The 19054-nt window shown below is 33.7% G+C and overlaps 1 protein-coding gene across 6 annotated transcripts in view; it reads left to right on the plus strand.

The window, feature by feature from the left end:
- ATRNL1 (attractin like 1) overlaps nucleotides 1–19054 on the plus strand; it is a 705133-nt gene that overhangs the window by 38723 nt on the left and 647356 nt on the right. For all 6 annotated transcript variants that reach the window (XR_014249113.1, XM_082407780.1, XM_082407777.1 and 3 more), the window contains 2 exons: nucleotides 11045–11219; nucleotides 13791–13878. Coding sequence is in view for 5 of the 6 variants with exons in the window: in XM_082407780.1 (XP_082263906.1) it covers nucleotides 11045–11219; nucleotides 13791–13878 (263 nt within the window). In the remaining variant the exon portion in view is untranslated. The remainder of the gene's footprint in view (nucleotides 1–11044; nucleotides 11220–13790; nucleotides 13879–19054) is intronic.

Consider the following 19054-nt stretch of genomic DNA (forward strand, 5'->3'; position numbering starts at 1 on the left):
CTGACTCCTGATTCTATATCTAAGGAAGCATAGCTTAAAGTAGGTGGGATTGTTGACTATATCACTAGGTTTTAATTTTAGATATATGGAATGGGAGAAATCATTGAGGGGAAATGGAGAGAGAGATTTGTTTCTAGGGCATCTGAGGAATGATCAAAGAACTGGAGATATTTGAAATGAGAGCTGAGGAGGCAATCTGTATGAGATTCAGAGTCTGGCAGTTTTTTTGTAATGTGTTATTTGGAACTGGATTCTTTGGGTTAAGAATAACAGATTGTTGCTACCTTCATTATGTTTTATCCATTTATGTTGGTTAATTTTACTTACTTTGTTTGGTTCTGTGCTAGTATATAAAAAGAAAATAAATGTTGTTTTCTAGAAACAGATTTTATTAAGAGAATCCAGAGGAAAAGCCTAGATTTTTGTTAAGCCTTGAATCTTGAATCCCCTTCCTCACATTTCTCTAGTGCTTGTCCCACCTAGGCTTCACATCTCCTTGTTTTCCAAATTTAGTTTTTCTATGTAACATCTCCTAAGAGTTTTGCTTAGCCATTACTATACTTTTTTCCCCCTTAACTTTCTCATGTAAGTGTTTCTTCCTTAACCATCTGCTGTCACCTTTTTACTGTTTTAGGCAATAGAAATATATTTTAAGACTAGAGGGCACCATTAAAGTCAACTGTCCCCCTTTTTCTGTGGAGAGCACTTATAACAACCAAAAGCTGAAATAGTAAAGAATATAGAAAATGCTAGTGCAACATTTTGAAAAGCACACAAGTTTATTGTATAATGTTTAATTTTGTTATAATGTATAGTTTTCAAAGACAATGATATATACATATCAAATAGATTACTTAAAGGGTAGAGACCTGTGTGGATTCATCTGCTTCTGTGACATCTTTCACTTAATAAAATGTAAGTCTTAATAAGTCACAGGAGGGAGAAAGACAACTTTGAAGAGCATTTTTTCTTTTAAGATGGCTTCCAAACATTGGGATAGATGAGGATTTTTTTTTTTTTTTTTTTTTTTTTGGCCACACCACGTGGCATGCGGGATCCTAGTTCCCCTATCAGGGATTGAACCTGTGCCCCCTCCAGTGGAAGCGCGGATTCTCAACTACTGGACCACCAGGGAAGTCCTGAGGAATTTTTAAAAGGCATGAAAATCAAGAGATAATAAATTGGATTTATGTTCATATGTAAATAATACAGTAGAACATTAATTTTCAAAGCAGACTCTCAGATACGGTGTGTTCCCACCCCCCGACCCCCGTCAACTCCCTAATCAGAGTGGCTCCAGGTTTCTCTCTTACATAACTTTAAAAAATCGGAACCACTAGAAGTCTTTGATTTGATTGTAAGCAACAGAAACAGTTCTGGCTTATCTGAGCAGAAAAGGCAGTTATTGGAAAGTATGTCAGGGACCACTGTCTCCCAGCATTCATTCTTCCCTTCTTTTTAGTGATAGAATTGACTGAGTTTTTAGCTCAGCACATGGTCTTCAGCTACATACCACATTTTTCCGCCTTCCTTGTGTCTAGTATGGTTATTGTGCTAAGTTTAGGTAAGTAGGATGTGAGTGGAAGTGCTGCGTGGGAATTTTACATCATTGAGATCTTTTCCAATGGCTGGTAAATGGCAGTAACTGTAGTAAGCAGTAGCACTTGCCCATTTGCCTCTAGAATGTTTTATGAGAGAGGAATTAACTTTCAGTTTTTTAAAGCAACTTATTTTTTGTTCTCTAAACCTGTAATCCGACTAATACAAAAGGACACTGGGTAGCTCACAAAGGAGATGGGAAGGCTGGAAAAACCTTGGTTAGAAAGGGGTAGGTGTAACAGAAGGCTAGGTGGGTTGGTTCCCAGCAAAGATGAAGCCACAGGAAAATTTGATTAGGATATTCCTGTTACTGCCACTGGGCCCTGGGGTACCACCACTGGTGTCTTTACTGTGGATACTGTATGCTACAGGCTTGGGTAGAAAAAATTCTAAATTCTCCCCACATCTTTGTATCACTTTTGAAGATTTGAAGGCCTGCTTAGTAAAATCTACTTGGCTAAACTTAGGTCTTATCCATACCTTGCTTGGCTGCCTTGAGATATAGAAATAGAGACTTTAACTTTTCTGAATTGTATAGTGGGAAAGGATTCCGTTTCTGAACAAAATTCACACAGTGAGAGATTTTCCCAAACTAGGAAGGGGGTTCAAATGATTGGAATCTTCTAAATAAATTAAAAAATCCAAATAAAGTATTTTAAAGTGTAGATTGTTGCCATAATTGACAAGGAATGGGCTGAATAGTTCTCTCATGCCTACTCAGAAAAACTTTGCAATGTGGAATAGATGGTAGGAGTAGACAGGTTGAAAAGATAAACGAGCAGACTTCAGGGTACAATTCTTTTCTTAATCTATTACAACAAAACATTTTCCACCTGTTTTATAGAGATGAAAAACAGGTTGCCAGGTTTTATATACAAGACCACTGCTTAGCCATTTAAAATTTGTCCCCAGTCCTTTCCTATTCCAGAATGCCCTGTTCAATCCTATCGTTCAGTCCTTTTACATGTCTTCAGGATATTCTTTATAGATATTCAGTGTTCCTTTTCAGTGCGGTTCAGACACTGTTTTCATGTAAGGATTGAAGTTGGTTGTTTTCAGCCTTTAGATGATTGATTAAAAGACAGTATCTTAATATGTAAATCAGGTAATTTGATAGTTTTTCATAGTGTTTCCGATTCTTTATTGAAAGTTACACTTTGGATTTATCTCAGTTCCTTGAATGTTCTTTGTCCCTAAATATTTCAAGGCCTTTCTTATTTCTGCACTTCCCCCTACAACACCCTCACCCCTTAACATTCTAAGACTGGGTCACATCCCCCCACGTGCTTTCATAGGACCCTATCTTTTAAATTTATAGCTTTTATCACATTTATGTTTGTGTGATTCTTTATTATCTTTCCTACTGGAATACAAACTCCATGAAGTTAAGAATGACTATGTTTTGATCACCTTTATGCCCACAGCATCTTCTGTAGTGCCTGTTGTGTAGTAGGCGCTCAAATTTTGTTGTTGTTGTTGAATGAATGAATTAGAAATGTATTAGTTGCTGGTTTAGTGATATGTGGACATTTAAGTATAGATGTTTTAGAAGACTAGTACTTCAATAACTTATGCAATTTACTTGATATATAAAGCATAATTTTAAATATTGAGGGAAACATTTGAATTTGAGCATCTGGTCAGTTATTTTCTTTCAGTCCTTTGGTTTTAGATTTTAGCATTTGCCATTGGGTGGCAGTATTGACTACCAGAGCATGCACTTAGACTCCATGGCATTATTCAGGTTGTAAAAACTTGATGATTTTGTTTGTTTTAGAAAAATATAAAATCTTTTAGCTCAGATCCATGAATATTTTATCATACATTATTTTTTTTTCTGGGTTAGTCATATAACATATTAGGACAGAGTTAGTTACTTTAGGATAGTGTGTATAAGTACACATGAGACTATAGGTTGCTTTAAAGAAATTCACAGCATAGCTTACGTTTTCCTTTAGAAATTTAATAATAATGAACGTGATCTCTCTATTTAACTCTGTGGAGAGACAAACAACAGATAATGTGCTAGATTAAATTCTTCTCTTTTTGTTCATTTTCCCCACCTAGCAAAAACAGCAAATCCAACTTTTTGCAAGAGGCAATAAGTTTTTATTCCTCAGCTACTTGAAAAGTTGTTTAAAAATAAAAATAGTATTGAGGATGTATATATAACAAGCTTTATTTACTAATTCATTCATTTATTTTTGTTCATTTTATGTAACAAAAATTTTAGAGCTTCTTCCAAGTGCTAGGTACTATTCTAGGACCTTTGAATATATCACGGAACAAAGAAAGTAAAGATCCTTGTGGATCTTACATTCAAGCTAAGAGAGACAGACCATAGATAATCAACATAACATATATATTATACATACAATATTTTAGAAAGGGATAAGTGTAATGGAAAAATAAGGTGGAGCTGAGAAGGGGGATAGATAGATCTAGGGATGGGAGTTAACAATTTTAAATAAAATGATCAGGTTAGGCCTTATTGAGAAGGTGACATTTGAGTAAAGACTTGAAGCAAGTGAGGGAGTTAGCTATATAGATATTTAGGAGAAGGGCATTTCAGGCAGAGGGAATAGCCATTGGCAAAGGCCCTAAGGCAGGAACATGCCTGGTGTGTGTGAGGGCCAGCAAAAGGCCAGTGTGCCTGGAATTGAATCACTGAGGGGCAGGTTGTCAGATGTGAGCTCAGAGAAGTTGCAGAGCAAGGAGATGATCGGGGATATGGAGGTAAGGTGCTGGAGTGATGGAGGTTTGTGAGGAATGGAGCTAGATGAGCTAAGCCTTAGTGTTGTAGGCCATTGGAAGGATTTTGACTTTTACCCTAAGTGAAATGGGGAGCCATTGTAGAATTTTGAGCAGGTGATTGATATAATCTGACTTAGTTTTAAAAGGTTCCTGTTGACTTCTATATTGAGAATAGACTACGAAAGCAGAGTACCAGTTAAGAGACTACTACTATAATTATAATCTAGATGAGAAATGATAGTAGTGTGGGCAGGCAGCAAAGAAGGTAAGAATTGCTTAATACTGAATGTGATTTTAAAACAGGGTTAATAGGATTTGTTGATGCATTGGATATGGGGGATGGGAGAAAGAAAAGAGTCAAGGATGACTTGAAGATTTTTTTGACCTTAGAGTAAGATAGAGTTGTCATCAGTTGACATGAGGAAGATTTTAGGAGGAAGATCAGTTTGAATTTGGTATGTTACATTTGAGATGTCTTTTAGACATCTAAGAGGAGATGTTGAAAAGGCAGTTGGAGTTTAGTGGAGAGAGGTCTGTATTGTTTGGGGCTGCTTGGCTTAAAAATGTTAAATTGAAAATGGTTGATGATACTTAAAGCCACGAGATCAGATGAGATCATGAGGGAAGGGAGTGTAGAGAGAGAGAATAGAACAAAGGGCTGAGCTGTGTGTTACAACAAAATTCACCGAATATTCTGTGCTAGACATAGGTTCCTTCCTTGTGGAAGGTTACCTAATGTTGAAATATTTACAACCACTTACTTTATTGCCTCTGACTTAGATAGGTGGGATAAACAAATCCTGCTTTCAATCCCAGCTATCTCTGTATTTGTCATTTTCAACTAATCAGAACCAGTCTATAAAGCTTTGTTTTCAAGCCTTTCACAACTCAAAAATAATAATTGGAAAGCACTGATCTTTGCTAACAGAAGGGCAGTTCCTTTCCATACTGTAATCACATCACTGACCTAAACTGTGAGAACCAAGTATTCTTGGAACAGATCTGGTGTAGTGATTACCACTCACAAATTCATTGTTCTGTAAAATTAGGATATTGTCAGAACAGCTGTGGACATTGAAAATACACTAAAATTGATAACTGTCCTTTGGAGATTGGTTTTATGGGCCTAGAAAATGTTTAGAATACTTTGGATACTGAAACAAAATCAAAATTTTCTGATGAGGTTAGAAGATAGGACTCTTGCAATGATGTTGTCTCATTTTGCCTTTTATTGTGGAGAACTTCAGATTCAGTATGATCATAAGACTATTTCTGGAGTGATTACAGTAAGTTACATGTACCTCTCTTCAAATCTTCTTCTCAGCATACTTTTCCTTTCCTATTAGCAGTCCAGTTTCTTTGTGGGAAATTGCCTTTCACTCATTGAGAGTAGTCTTGATGGGATGATAAATCCAGATACCTGTCTATTTTAAGCTTGGTTTTTCAGCCTCTTTTTAAAAATTCTTTGAATTTCCCCATGTTTTTCCAACAAATATCCATTTTTCCTTAACCTAGCCCAAAGTAGTTTCTGTGGCTTACAACAAAAGAAATCTAGCTGATATACTACACTAGAGGTACTATTCAGGGAATTGCTGTTAAACTCACTTGAAGACTTTAAATTTTTATCCTTCTTTATGGAAGAAAAGTTATTTTAGAAAATTAATTTATATAAAGCAAATAAAAATTTTGTACTGATTTCCAGTATCAAAACAGAGATAGAGTCCCTTAGAAAAACTTTTCCAGTGCAAAATAGACTACTTTGGGAAGGAAGAAAGAATATAATTCAGTAGTTCTGGAATTGCTTTGGAGAAACTTTCAAAACTTTGTAGTACTTTCTTTATTCTAGGTTTTGTCCTTTGCAATTATTTCTCAATTGTATTTACCTCTGATTATAGAAATTTTTAGTTGTAATTTTACTGTTTTCTTTTGGCATGTATATTTACTATACCTAATAATGCTAGGCTTCATTAACATATTTTGCCTGTAGACTTAATGATACTTAATTTCCTTGTATATTAAAATGAGAGGATGGACTTCATAATAGTAATAACGTTACTATTATGAAGGTTTCATTATAGTATTTAATGTTAAGTACAATCTCATTCAATCTTATTTTATTTTCACAGAATCTTATGTTCTTCTACGTATAATCTCCATGATTAAACTGAAGTTTAGAGAAGTTAATTCGTCCAAGGTTTCATAGCTAATAAGTTGGAAAGCGAGGTTTGACTTCATAGCTCTTGCTCTTAATCTTTTATGGCTCTAAGGTTGTTTTCATTCATTCATTCATTCATTCATGCAGTAAGTGAATACTGAGGCCAGTCATGTAAGAGTTGTGGGCCATGTTAAGGATTTTTATTTTTAGTGTGATGGGAAATCATTGAAAGATTTTGAGTTGGGAAATGGTAAGAGTAGATTTATATTTTTAATCATTCTGGTTGCATTGTGGAGAGTTGAATGTGATAGGAAGGGAGCAAGAATGGAAATAAGTAGACCAGTTTGGAGACTGTTGCAATAGTCCAGGTGAGATTGGATGGTGGCTTGTACTAGGATGGTAGTTGGAAAGGAAAGGATCAGTGCTGAGAGCCTGATAGAGGTGATCGAATTTAAAAATGTTTATAATTGGTAAGGTACAGACACTTAGACACCAACCAATCACAACTGATGCTGACTTTAGGACTGGGGCAGGATCCTGGATGAGCCATGCTGTGCCAGGCATTACCCCTTTAGTTGTCTTTTGCGACGAGTCTGGATTATCTCAGAGGGGCAAGGGGAACTGGGAAGGGGAAGGCCTGGTACCTACAGCAGCATCTACTTAACAATCAGTGAAGCATTTCCATGTTTTAACAGTTGGAAAGGCTGTATTCCTGCGTACGTAATGAATGTCAGTCCAGGATTTGTTGGATATGGGTGTGGGAGAAAAAGAGAACTCATGAATAGCTCCAAGATCTTTGCCCTGAGCAACCGGGTAAATAAATGGAAGTGCCGTTTACTGAGATGGTAAACACTGGTGAAGGAGCAGATTTGGAAGGGAAAAAATCAAGATTTTAGTTTTGGACATGTTAAGTTTGAGATGATTATGAGACATCCAAGTGGAAATGTCATGTAGGTAGTTTCATTTTGAGTCTGGAATTCAAGAGAGATTGTGAGGATGGAGGTATAAATTTAAGAGGGATGAGTATAATTCCACTTTGGATTGTAGAACAATCTCAAAAATTTGTCTCGCAGTAGCCTGTCACTAATGCCGAAAGTTACATCATTAGAAATTCATTTATGCTCTTTGGATTAACCCATGGAAAAGGTAGCATATTAAATCTTTATGAAAACCCACTGTAATGTGAATTAGTTTATTACATCTTTTCCAAGACAGCTGTGATCTGCTTACCTTGAGGAGATTCCCATATTGATTGATAAAAGTTATGCAGGGAGAATTATGCAGAGATGTTCCATAACAGGACAGATAATGAAGTGGTAGATTTTTCATGGATGTGTTTTTATAAAAAGGGAATCTTGGATGGCTTTAAATGATATTTAATGGGTGGTGAAGCCTTTGTGTGTATAAAGTGTTCTCTATAGTTATTTGTGTTTTAAATTAATATTCAGTTTATAAATTTACATTTTTAATCATTTTAGTTATGAGTGCAGAAAACTACAAATTAAGATATCTAATTTTCCTTAAACTTTTAAGTCATATTCATAAATCTTTCATTCTGTTTATAAACTTATTAATTTAGAGTAAAATAAAGACAATCTGTAGAGTTTGGTTATAGACCATTCCTTCTAATAACTGCTAGAAGTTACATAAAATAAGGTAGTAACAAAGAGGAAGAATTTGACTGCTGGTTTGCATAGAAAAGTAGATATTTTAGATTATAGAGTAAAAATTAAAAAATCTCTAAAATCCAATTTCTTGTATTAAATAACAGTATTTATCTGAAGTTAATAAATAAAATAAATTTAGTTATTAGCATTAGTTTCCTATAATTGCTGTAACAAATTACCACAAACTTGGTGTCTTAACACACATTTATTAATCTCTTACCATTCTGGAGGTTAAAAGTCCGAAATATGTTTCACTGAGCCCAAATCAAGGTGTTTTCAGGGTCACACTCCTTCTGAGGCTCTAAGAAAGAATCTGCATCCTTGACTTTTCCAGTAATAGAGTTTCAATCCCTACATTCATTAGCTCTTTTCCCCTACTCCATCTCCAAAGCATGGAGCACAGCATCCTGCTTCAGTGGTAATATTGATTTCTCCTTCTGTAGTCAAATCTCTCTTACAAGGACACTTGTGATTACATGTAGAGCCCTGTGCTCTAGAGCCTGCGAGCCACAGCTACTGAGCCCGCATGCCACAACTATTGACGCCTGCGTGCCTACAGCCCGTGCTCCGCAACAATGAGAAGCCCGCGCGCTGCAACAAAGAGCAGCCCCCGCTCACCGCAACTAGAGAAAGCCTGTGCGCAGCAACGAAGGCCCAGTGCAGCCAAAAATAATAAGTAAATAAAATAAATAAATTAAAAAAAAGAATAGATACCTAAAATACCTAAAATAAAAAAAAATAGTACAAAGAATATACAAATGCCCTTTACCCAGATCAACCTATTTTTAACATTTTACCCTTTTTGCTTTATTATTCCTGATTTAAAATAAATCTATATTTTTCTTTTTAAGAAAACAAGATATAGCATTCAGACCAATTAGGTATACCTCTTATGTGTAATGTCCATATGATCTTATTTCTCTTCAGTTAAGTTAGAGGTTGGTAAACTTTTCTGTAGAAGGCCATATAGTAACTATTTTTGGCTTTGGGAATTGTATGATATCTGTTGCAACTACTCAACTCTGCTGAGTACTGCAAAAGTAGTCATAGATAATACTTAAATGAATGAGCATACTGTGTTCTTAAAAAACTTTATTACAAAAACAGGTAGTGGGTTGGATTTTGCTCATGGGCTGTTGTTTGCCAACCTGAGTTAAATGAGTTCTAAGTGGTTTAGAATTGTAGTTTAACTTTTTTAAACAAAAACCAGTGAGCTCCTTTAATTTCTTTGGTTACCAAGGAATAGTTCACAGTCTTTTCACTCAGAAGTTATAAAGTTTTCTATATTTGATTTAAAAGATTGTGTTGTTATCAAAGAGATAATCTAGGGTGCTATCTAATTTGTACCTGAAAAATACAGACTCATAGAATGTAAGCATTGAAAAGGACTTGGAAGATGAATGAATGAATGCATGGGTGAGTGAACAAATGAGAAAATAAAAACTGTAAAGGCTAATATTTCTGAAATTAGGGTCTGTTTGGAAGCTTTAAAATTTTGTGATTCAGTGATAATCCAGAACTTTTTGATATAAGCAAACTTAACATCAAGTGATTGATCTCATAATTGTGTAAAAATGCCACTTGATTGCAGTGCCGGCATTTGTGTTGACTGTTTAGTTAGGACCAAGTAGTATCCTTATTGCAGGCTAAAAAGAATATTGAAGAGTACTGATACTTTTGTGATAAGTGAAGGTCAACAGATGTTATGGCATATTATATGGATAAAAAAGGTTTGTAAAAGATAATTGAAAGAAAAGTGCTGGGAGAATTATGTTGTCAAAATAATATAGGTATCTTAAAGTTGCATAAAAAAGGTGCTATGGAATTGATATCATTTTCCACTTAGTACCAATGATTTACTTTGAGCAGAACAACACCATCCATCATTTTAAGCAAAAATTAATTTTAATGATTTTATAAGTGTGTTTATATACATAATTTATAAGTTTATGTTGGTTTTATATTTATAAAAGAACTTTAAACATAAGGACTTTATTTCTAGTTTTTGTTTAAGCATATGAGTTTCATTAGAATTAAATTAATCTGTGAGCCCTTAAATTTGATGAAAATACATTTCCTTTAGGAGCATTCCTTCCATAACTGAAGTTTGAGAAACACTGATCTAGCCTAGCCTGCTACATTTTACAGATGAGGAACCAAGACTCATGAGTAACATCATGAACGTGGATAGGAAAAGGCAGTGTTTTTAACTTGGAGTATTTACGTTATCCTGCACTGATTAATAGTTTTTATTTTATTATGCATAATAATTTTTTCTGTTTGAGAATAATAAGCCTCTCTACTGATGCCAATTTTGGTTGTTCTTAATAAGAATGATGCTAAGAAAAAATGTAATTTTATTTTTATATTTCTTTAATAGTTTACAATTTATGAATGCTTTAATTTCCACTGTCTTTAAAAAATTAAATATTTATAATAATCCTTAGGAGGTAGATTGTTATTTCTGTTTTATAGATGAAGGCTTGATGATGGCAAAGGTAAGCAGACTTTCCCAAGGTCACACTTTCAGTAAGAGACAGAAGTGGGATTTGAGTACATTGTTTTCTCTTCTAATATCCTATTAGCATACTGAAATAAATCTGAAATTTATATCATTTAAGTAATTCTTTCAGATTGTATTATTTATTTGAACGTATCCAAGTCTGATCTGAGTGTATAATTTTTTCCTCTGTAAGCATAACATTTGCTTTTAGAGTTTTCCTGTAAGTTATATTTCAGACCATTTATGTACATTATATTTATTAATACGATGAGCATTGGATTCTTAAATTCTCTTAATCCATGTATTCTGTTTCCACAATCTAAGGTCTTTGTTTAATGCATTGTGTTGTTTGATTTTTTTAAATAGGTCCTGATTGTTCTTTGAATGTTCCTTCCACTGAGTCTTACTGGATTCTGCCAAATGTTAAACCCTTCAGTCCTTCTGTAGGTCGGGCTTCCCATAAAGCTGTTTTACATGGGAAATTTATGTGGGTGATTGGTGGATATACTTTTAACTACAGTTCTTTCCAAATGGTCCTGAAGTAAGTTTTCTTTTTTTTTTTTCAGACTTTCACAGTCTAATTTTTAAGCTGGATATTTTTGGGTAATAAGACTATCCTAAATGCCTTATGTTATTGATATACAAATTTATGAATGATTATTTTTGTAATAGTATCTGTTTGCCGCATAGGACTGATTTGAGAATATATAAACTCAGTGTATCAATAAGTTATTTGTCATTGGGCATATAGGTTTGTTCTATATAGATATTTCATTAACTTTCTAGAGTGCTTTTAATAAATTCTGAATAAGAAAATATTAACTTTAAATAAGCCCAGACCAGGCCAAGCCTATATTGGGCATTATGAATACTGCTACCTTTTATTTTTTCAGAATGAAGTATAATTGCTTATATAAAAGTACTTTCAGTTTTTCTGCAAATTTTAATTTACCTAAACTTTTACTTTGCATTTACTTTACAGGGTTTTGTTCGGAGAACAGTGCCAGTATTATAAGATAGGTTATGCATTTACTGTTGACTCAATAGAGATTGTCCTTTGCATGATTAGATGACAAGGAGAACTGCATGGATGCTAGCTTTATCTGATTTTTTTCAGCTGATAATTTTATTTTATGAACTATTCAATAACAGAATAAAAGAGGAAATAAGAATAATTTGATTATCAATGTTGTTTTCAGGGGTGATATTCATAATATGTAATAACTGATGCAACTTGGGCATCAACCAGTTGGAACCGACCCTGGACAGTGTACCATAAAGGTGTATACCCAAAAGGGTTGCCATATTTAGTAGATAAATATACAGGACACACAGTTAAATTTGAATTTTAGATCAACAGTGAATAATTTTTTAGTATGCGTAGGCCTCGTAATTTTATTTTATTTTTTGGTTTTGTCCCAAATATTGCATGGATCATACTTATACTACAAAATTGTTGTTTATCTGAAATTCAGGTTTAACTGGGCATTCTGTATTTTATCTGTAAACTCCAATTTCTGAAAATATTCGTCCTATTAATTTTGGGGATTAAAAAATTCTGTGTATAAGAGGAGATTGCTTTAAAACTATGATTGAATAAGACTGCAATTAAAGTATGAAATAAAATAAAATAAATTCTGGAGAGAGGGAGGAAGAATTTTAGGTAAATATTTAAGTGAACAATTAGAATTCTGTAACACAATAAATGAAGGATAAAATATAGTAGAAAGAATTGAAAGAGAGTTGGTAGGATTAAAATGAATTGTTAAGATATGCAAAGAACCTGAGGAACCGAGAGTTAAATGTGGAAAAGAAAAGCAAATTAACTATGATTCATGAAAATGAAAAGGTTGTGAAAATAAAGTAGAACTTTGGATTAAATTGTGGTATTTGCGAAGTAGAGTTGTGAAGACAGAGTATAGTTGTCAAGGAAACATGGAGATCCTAAAAGTTTGTGTTCTGTACAAGTTAAATAGCATATTTTAAATTAAGTGATGAATTTTACTTGATATTCTCCTAAACATATATTTTCCATTTGAACCAGATAGTTTAATTTTTTTTTTTTGTCTGAAACCTGGCTCCTTTGGTTACAGTGTTTATTTAGTTTTATAGTAAACTAGAGGTATCAGCTTAGAAGTAATCAGCAACTTTGTTGCTGTTTTCACAGGTTAGAGAATATTTTTTCATTTTTCTGAATGTGGTTTAGTTGGAGGTAAGGATGTTTAAAAGCTTTTAGAAGTGATGGTGTCAGTCATAAGTTGATTTATCTTCTGTAGTAGAATTTAATTGAGGTGTAGATGTTATGCTTAAGACAAATTATTCAGTAAATAATATAAAAGTTTTGTATTAGTGTCTATTAAATTAGAGAGTATTTTACGGAACATTTATACATCAACATTAGAATTAATATGTATTCATGGGCATAGCAAATTGTTTTGAACACTTACTTTGTGCTTAGTACTTGGGATCTATCAGTGGACATAATGAATATCCCATCTTTGTGAAGTTAGTGAGGAAAGACAGGCAATTAGAAAAAAATGTAATTAGCATGATAAATATGAATATTATAAATAAATTATATATATGCACATATATTCATATATAGATATAGATAGATAGCAAGATAGGTAGCAGAGGTAAGCAAATCAGGAATGCCAAAGAGGAGGGAGTTGCAGTCACAAATGTAGTGATGTAGGCTTCATGGGAAAGGTGAGAGCTGAGCAAAAACTTGAAGGGGTCAGACATTGGCAGCAAAGAAAGCCAGAAAAAAGCCTTACGGTAGGAGCTACAAGGAGGCCCAGGTGACTTTAAAAGTGTAGAGGAGCTCACTATTGTTTAGGTTAATCAGCTGGTTCAGAACAAATTAACTCCGGTAATAAATAGCCTAGTCAAGTTATTGTATATTATACATTCTGATGATTGAATCCTAATTTAGACTAGGTATATCTTGAGTGAGTCTCTATTAGAAATTTCTAATATGGTATATGAAATTATGAGTTTATTCTAATTGTTTTTGAATTTAATGAATATTTAAATACAAGAAAGCATATGCAAATTACAAAACTGAAAATGAATCTTAGCTTATGAAGTTATTTTTTTTTCTTGTTTTTAGTTACAATTTAGAAAGCAGTATATGGAATGTAGGAACTGTATCAAGGGGACCTCTCCAGAGATATGGGCATTCTCTTGCTTTATATCAGGTATGAATCCTGCTTTAAATTTTAATCTTTTTTTTTCTTTTTTTAGACTTTACCTTAGAGGAAAAAATACTAAATCTCAGATTTATTTCAAACATTTAATAAGAACAGTAGATCATATGAATCACAATAACTTGAGATGTCAAAGACTTTTATACTATTTTAGTAAAAAAAAAAGAGATTTTAATACAGTCCTCCATTGAACATGAGAAGAAATGAAGGTTGAGTTTTTGTCCATGATATACATTACAAAAATTTACCATTTTAACCATTTTTAAGAGTAGAATTCATTCAGTGGCATTAAGTATATTCAAGTTGTTGTACAGCCATTACTGTTACTTTCAGACCTCTTTCCATCTTGCAAAACTGAAACTCTATACCCATACAGTAACTCCTCATTTCCCCCTTTCCCCAGACCCTGCAAACTACCATTCTGCTTTCTGTCTCTGTGAATTTGACTATTCTGGGTACCTCATGTAAGTGAAATCATACAGTGTTTGTCCTTTAATGACTGGCTTATTTCACTTGGCATGGTGTCCTCAAGATTCATCCATCTTGTAGCATGTGTCAGAATTTCCTTCCTTTTTACGTCTGAATAATGTTCTGTTGTATGTATATATTGCACTGCATTTTGTTTATCCATTCATCCATCAATAGATAGTTGGGTTGCTTCCACCTTTTTGGTTATTATGAATAATGCTACTATGAACATGGGTATACAACTATCTTTTCAAGTCCCTGATTTCATTTCTTTTGGATAGATAGCCAGAAGTGGAATTGCTGGATTGTATGGTAATTCTATTTTTAATTTTTTGGGGAACTGCCATATTGTTTTCCACAGCAGCTGTAACCATTTTACATTCCTACCAGCAGTGCACAAAGGTTTCAATTCCTCCATATCCTTGTCAACACTCATTATTTTCCTCTTCCTTCCTTCCTTCCTTCCTTCCTAACTTCCTTCCTATATTAGCCATCCTGATGGATGTAAAGCAGTATCTCATTGTGGTTTTGATTTGTATTTCCTTAATGATTTGTGATATTTAACATCTTTTCAAGTGCTTATTGGCTATTTGTATGCTTTCTCTGGAGAAACATATATTCAAGTCTTTTGCCCATTTTTAACTTTTTTTTTGGTGTTGAATTGTAGGAGTTCTTTATATATTCTGGATTTTATCCGCTAATTGGATATATGATTTGCAAATATCTTCTCTTATCCTGTGGGCTATCTTTTCACTCCATTGATAGTGTCCTTTGACGGGCAGGTTTTTAATTTTGAAACAGTCCAATTTATCTGTTTTTTCTTTTATTGTCAGTGCTTTTGGTGTCATATCCAAGAAATCATTGCCAAATCCAATATTATGAAGCCTTTTCCCTATGTTTTCTTTTAAGAATTGTGAAGTTTTAGTTCTTAGGTTGTTAATCTATTTTGAGTTAATTTTTGTTTAGGGTATAAAGTAAGGGCCCAATTTTTTTCTCTTACATGTGGATATTCAGTTTTCCCAGCATTATTTGTTGAAAAGACTTTTTTCCCCATTAAATGGTCTTGGCACTCTTGTTGAAAGCATTTGATCATATATGCAAAGATTTATTTCTGAGCTCTCTAGTCCTTTGATCTAGGTCTGTGTTTATTCCAGTACCACACTGTTTTGATTAGTGTAGTTTTGTAGTAAGTTTTGAAATGAAGAGATGTGAGACCTCCAACTGCAGTCTTGTTTTTCAAGTTTGTTTTATCTATTCGGGGTCCCTTAAGATTCCATATTAATTTTAGGATGGATTTTTCTACTTATGCAAAATGTCATTGGGATTTTGATAGGGATTGCTTTGTAATCAGTTATTTTTATGTATTTGTGGGGTTCATGAATTTAGCATGATTAAAATCAGGCTACTTAACTGGTTTTTATTTTGAATCAACAAAAATTCATGTATTTTGTCGACTGTGACTACACTCTTCAAATCAGAACTTATATATTTTCTGTGCTTGTTTAAGAAAATTTGGAAAACACAGGAGCAATGTAAAGAATAAACTACCACTGTTTTTTGCTATGCATATACATGTTTAAGAAATTAAATAAAAATCTCTCTATGTACATATGTATGTGGATATATGCTTCTTCGTTTTCTTTCAGTTTTGTTTTTTAGTTTTTTGATTTATTTCATTTTCTTGTAACAGCTTTATTGAGATATAATTGGCATGCGATACAATTCATGTGTTTAAAATGTACAATTGAATGCTTTGTAGTATCTTCAGAGTTGTGCAATTATCTCTTGCAGGTTTGTCAAAATTGCAGTTTTGGGTAATCAATTTTAGAATATTTTCATCACCTTGTAAAGAAGTCCTGTACCCTTCAGCTGTCACCCCAAACCTTCTCATTCTCCCAGCTTTAAGCAATCATGAAGCTGTTTCCTTTCTCTGTAGATTTGTCTTTCATATAAATGAAATTGTTTACTATGTAGCTTATGACTGGCATGTTGCAGCATATATCAGTACTTAATTTTTATGGTTAAATAATATCTATTGTATGGATATTTTACATTTTGTTTATCCATTTATCAGTTGATGGGCACTTGGGTTGTTTCCCCTTTTGGCTATTATGAATAATGCTGCTATGAACATTCATGTATAAGTTTTTGTGTGGACATATTCTTTCATTTCTCTTGGGTATATATAGAGTTGAAGTTGCTGGATCATATGGTAACTGTTAACTTTTTGAGGGACTTCCTGACTGTTTTCCAAGGTGGTTGCACCATTTTATAGTCCCGCCAACTTTGTATGAAGGTTCCAACGTGTGCACATCCTCGCTAAGACTAGTTAATCTGTATTTTTGATGATAGCCATCCTAATAGGTGTGAAGTGGTACCTCATGTTTGATTTGCATTTCCATGTTGACTAATGATGCTAGTCATGTGCTTTTTTGGGTATTTGTATTTTCTTTGGAGAAATGTCTATTTAAGTCCTTTGCCCATTTTTAAATTTTTGATATGTCAGAGTTCTTTATATATTCTAGATACAAGTCCCTTATCAGATACATGATTTGCAAATATTTATTCCACTTCTTTTACTTTCTTGATGGTGTCTTTTGAAGCACAAAAGTTTTTAACTTTGATGAAATCCAGTATATCTTTTTTTTCCCTTTTGTTTCTTGTGATTTTGGTGTCATATCTAAGAATCTATTGTCAAATCTAATGTCATGCATATTTAGCCCATGTTTTTTTTTAAGTGTTTTATAGTTTTTTTGGCTCTTACGTTTAGGTCTTTTATCCACTTGAAGTTTTGTATGTCATGTGCAGTAAGGATTCAGGTTCACTCTTTTGCATGTGACTATCCAGTTCTCTTAGCACTGTGTGTTGAAGAGACTATTCTTTCCCCATTGAATGGTCCTGGCACTTTTGCCAAATATCAATTAGCCATAGATATATGGATTTTTTTCTGGACTCTTAGTTCTGTTGATTTGTATGTTTCTCTTTTTGCCAGTAGCATACTATCTTGATTACTTTTGCTTTGTAGTAAGTTTTAAAGTTGAGAAGTGCTAATCCTCCAATTTTATTTCCATATGCATTTTGGAATCAACTTGTCAATTTCTACAGAGAAGCCATTTGGAATTTTAATAGAGATTGCATTGAATCTGTAGATCAATTTGGAGAGTATTGCCATCTTAATAATATCAAGTCTTCTGATCCATGAACACGGGAGGTCTTTCCATTCATTTAGATCTTTCAGAATTTCTTTCAACAATGTTTTGTAGCTTTGAGTATAAGTTTGGAATTTCTTTTGTTAAATTTATTCCTAGTTATTTTATTCTTTTTGATGCTTTTGTAGATTGAATTGTTTACTTAGTTTCATTTTTGGATTGTTCATTGCAAGCTTATAGAAGTATAATTGATTTTTTGTACATTGATCTTTTATTCTGCAATGTTGCTGAAGTCATTTATTAACTCTAACTGGTTTTTTTTAGATTTTTTTTTAAACATCTTTATTGGAATATAATTGCTTTACAATGTTGTGTTAGTTTCTGCTGTATAACAAAGTGAATCAGCTATATGCGTATATATATATCCCCATATCCCCTCCCTCTTGTGTCTCCCTCCTACCCTCCTTTTCCCACCCCTCTAAGTGGTCACAAAGCACCGAACTGATCTCCCTGTGCTATGCGGCTCTTCCCACTAGCTATCTGTTTTACATTTAGTAGTGTGTATATGTCAGTGCTACTCTCTCACTTCATCCCAGCTTACCCTTCCCCCTCCCTATGTCCTCAAGGCCATTCTCTATGTCTGCGTCTTTATTCCTGTCCTGCCCCTAGGTTCATCAGAACCATTTTTTTTAAGATTCCATATATATATGTTGGCATACGGTATTTGTTTTTCTCTTTCTGACTTACTTCACTCTGTATGACAGACTTAGGTCCATCCACCTCATTACAAATAACTCAATTTCGTTTCTTTCTATGGCTGAATAATATGCCACTGTATATAGGTGCAACATCTTCTTTATCCATTCATCTGTCGATGGACACTTAGGTTGCTTCCATGTCTTGTCTACTTCAGGACAATAGTGCTGCAGTGAACATTGTGGTACATGACTCTTTTTGAATTATGGTTTTCTCAGGGTACATGCCCAGTCGTGGGATTGCTGGGTCATATGGTAATTCTATTTTTAGTTTTTTAAGGAACCTTTGTACTGTTCTCCATAGTGGCTGTATCAGTTTACATTCGCACCAACAGTGCATCTCCACATCCTCTCCAGCATTTATTGTTTGTAGATTTATTGATGATGGCCATTCTAACTGGTGTGAGGTGATACCTGATTATAATTTTGATTTGCATCTCTCTAATGATTAGTGATGTTGAGCATCCTTTCATCGGTTTGTTGGCAGTCTGTATTTCTTCTTTGGAGAAATGTCTATTTAGGTCTTCTGCCCATTTTTGGATTGGGTTGTTTGATTTTTTAATATTGAACTGCATGAGCTGCTTGTATATTTTGGAGATTAATCTTTTCTCAGTTGCTTCATTTGCAAATATGTTCTCCCATTCTGAGGGTTGTCTTTTCGTCTTGTTTATGGTTTCCTTTGCTGTGCAAAAGCTTTTAAGTTTCATTAGGTCCCATTTGTTTATTTTTGTTTTTATTTCCATTTCTCTAGGAGGTGGGTCAAAAAGGATCTTGCTGTGATTTATGTCATGGAGT

The sequence above is a fragment of the Balaenoptera borealis genome, assembly GCF_965194805.1.
Source record: "Balaenoptera borealis genome assembly, chromosome: 10".
In the NCBI taxonomy this organism is placed as follows: Eukaryota; Metazoa; Chordata; class Mammalia; order Artiodactyla; family Balaenopteridae; genus Balaenoptera; species Balaenoptera borealis.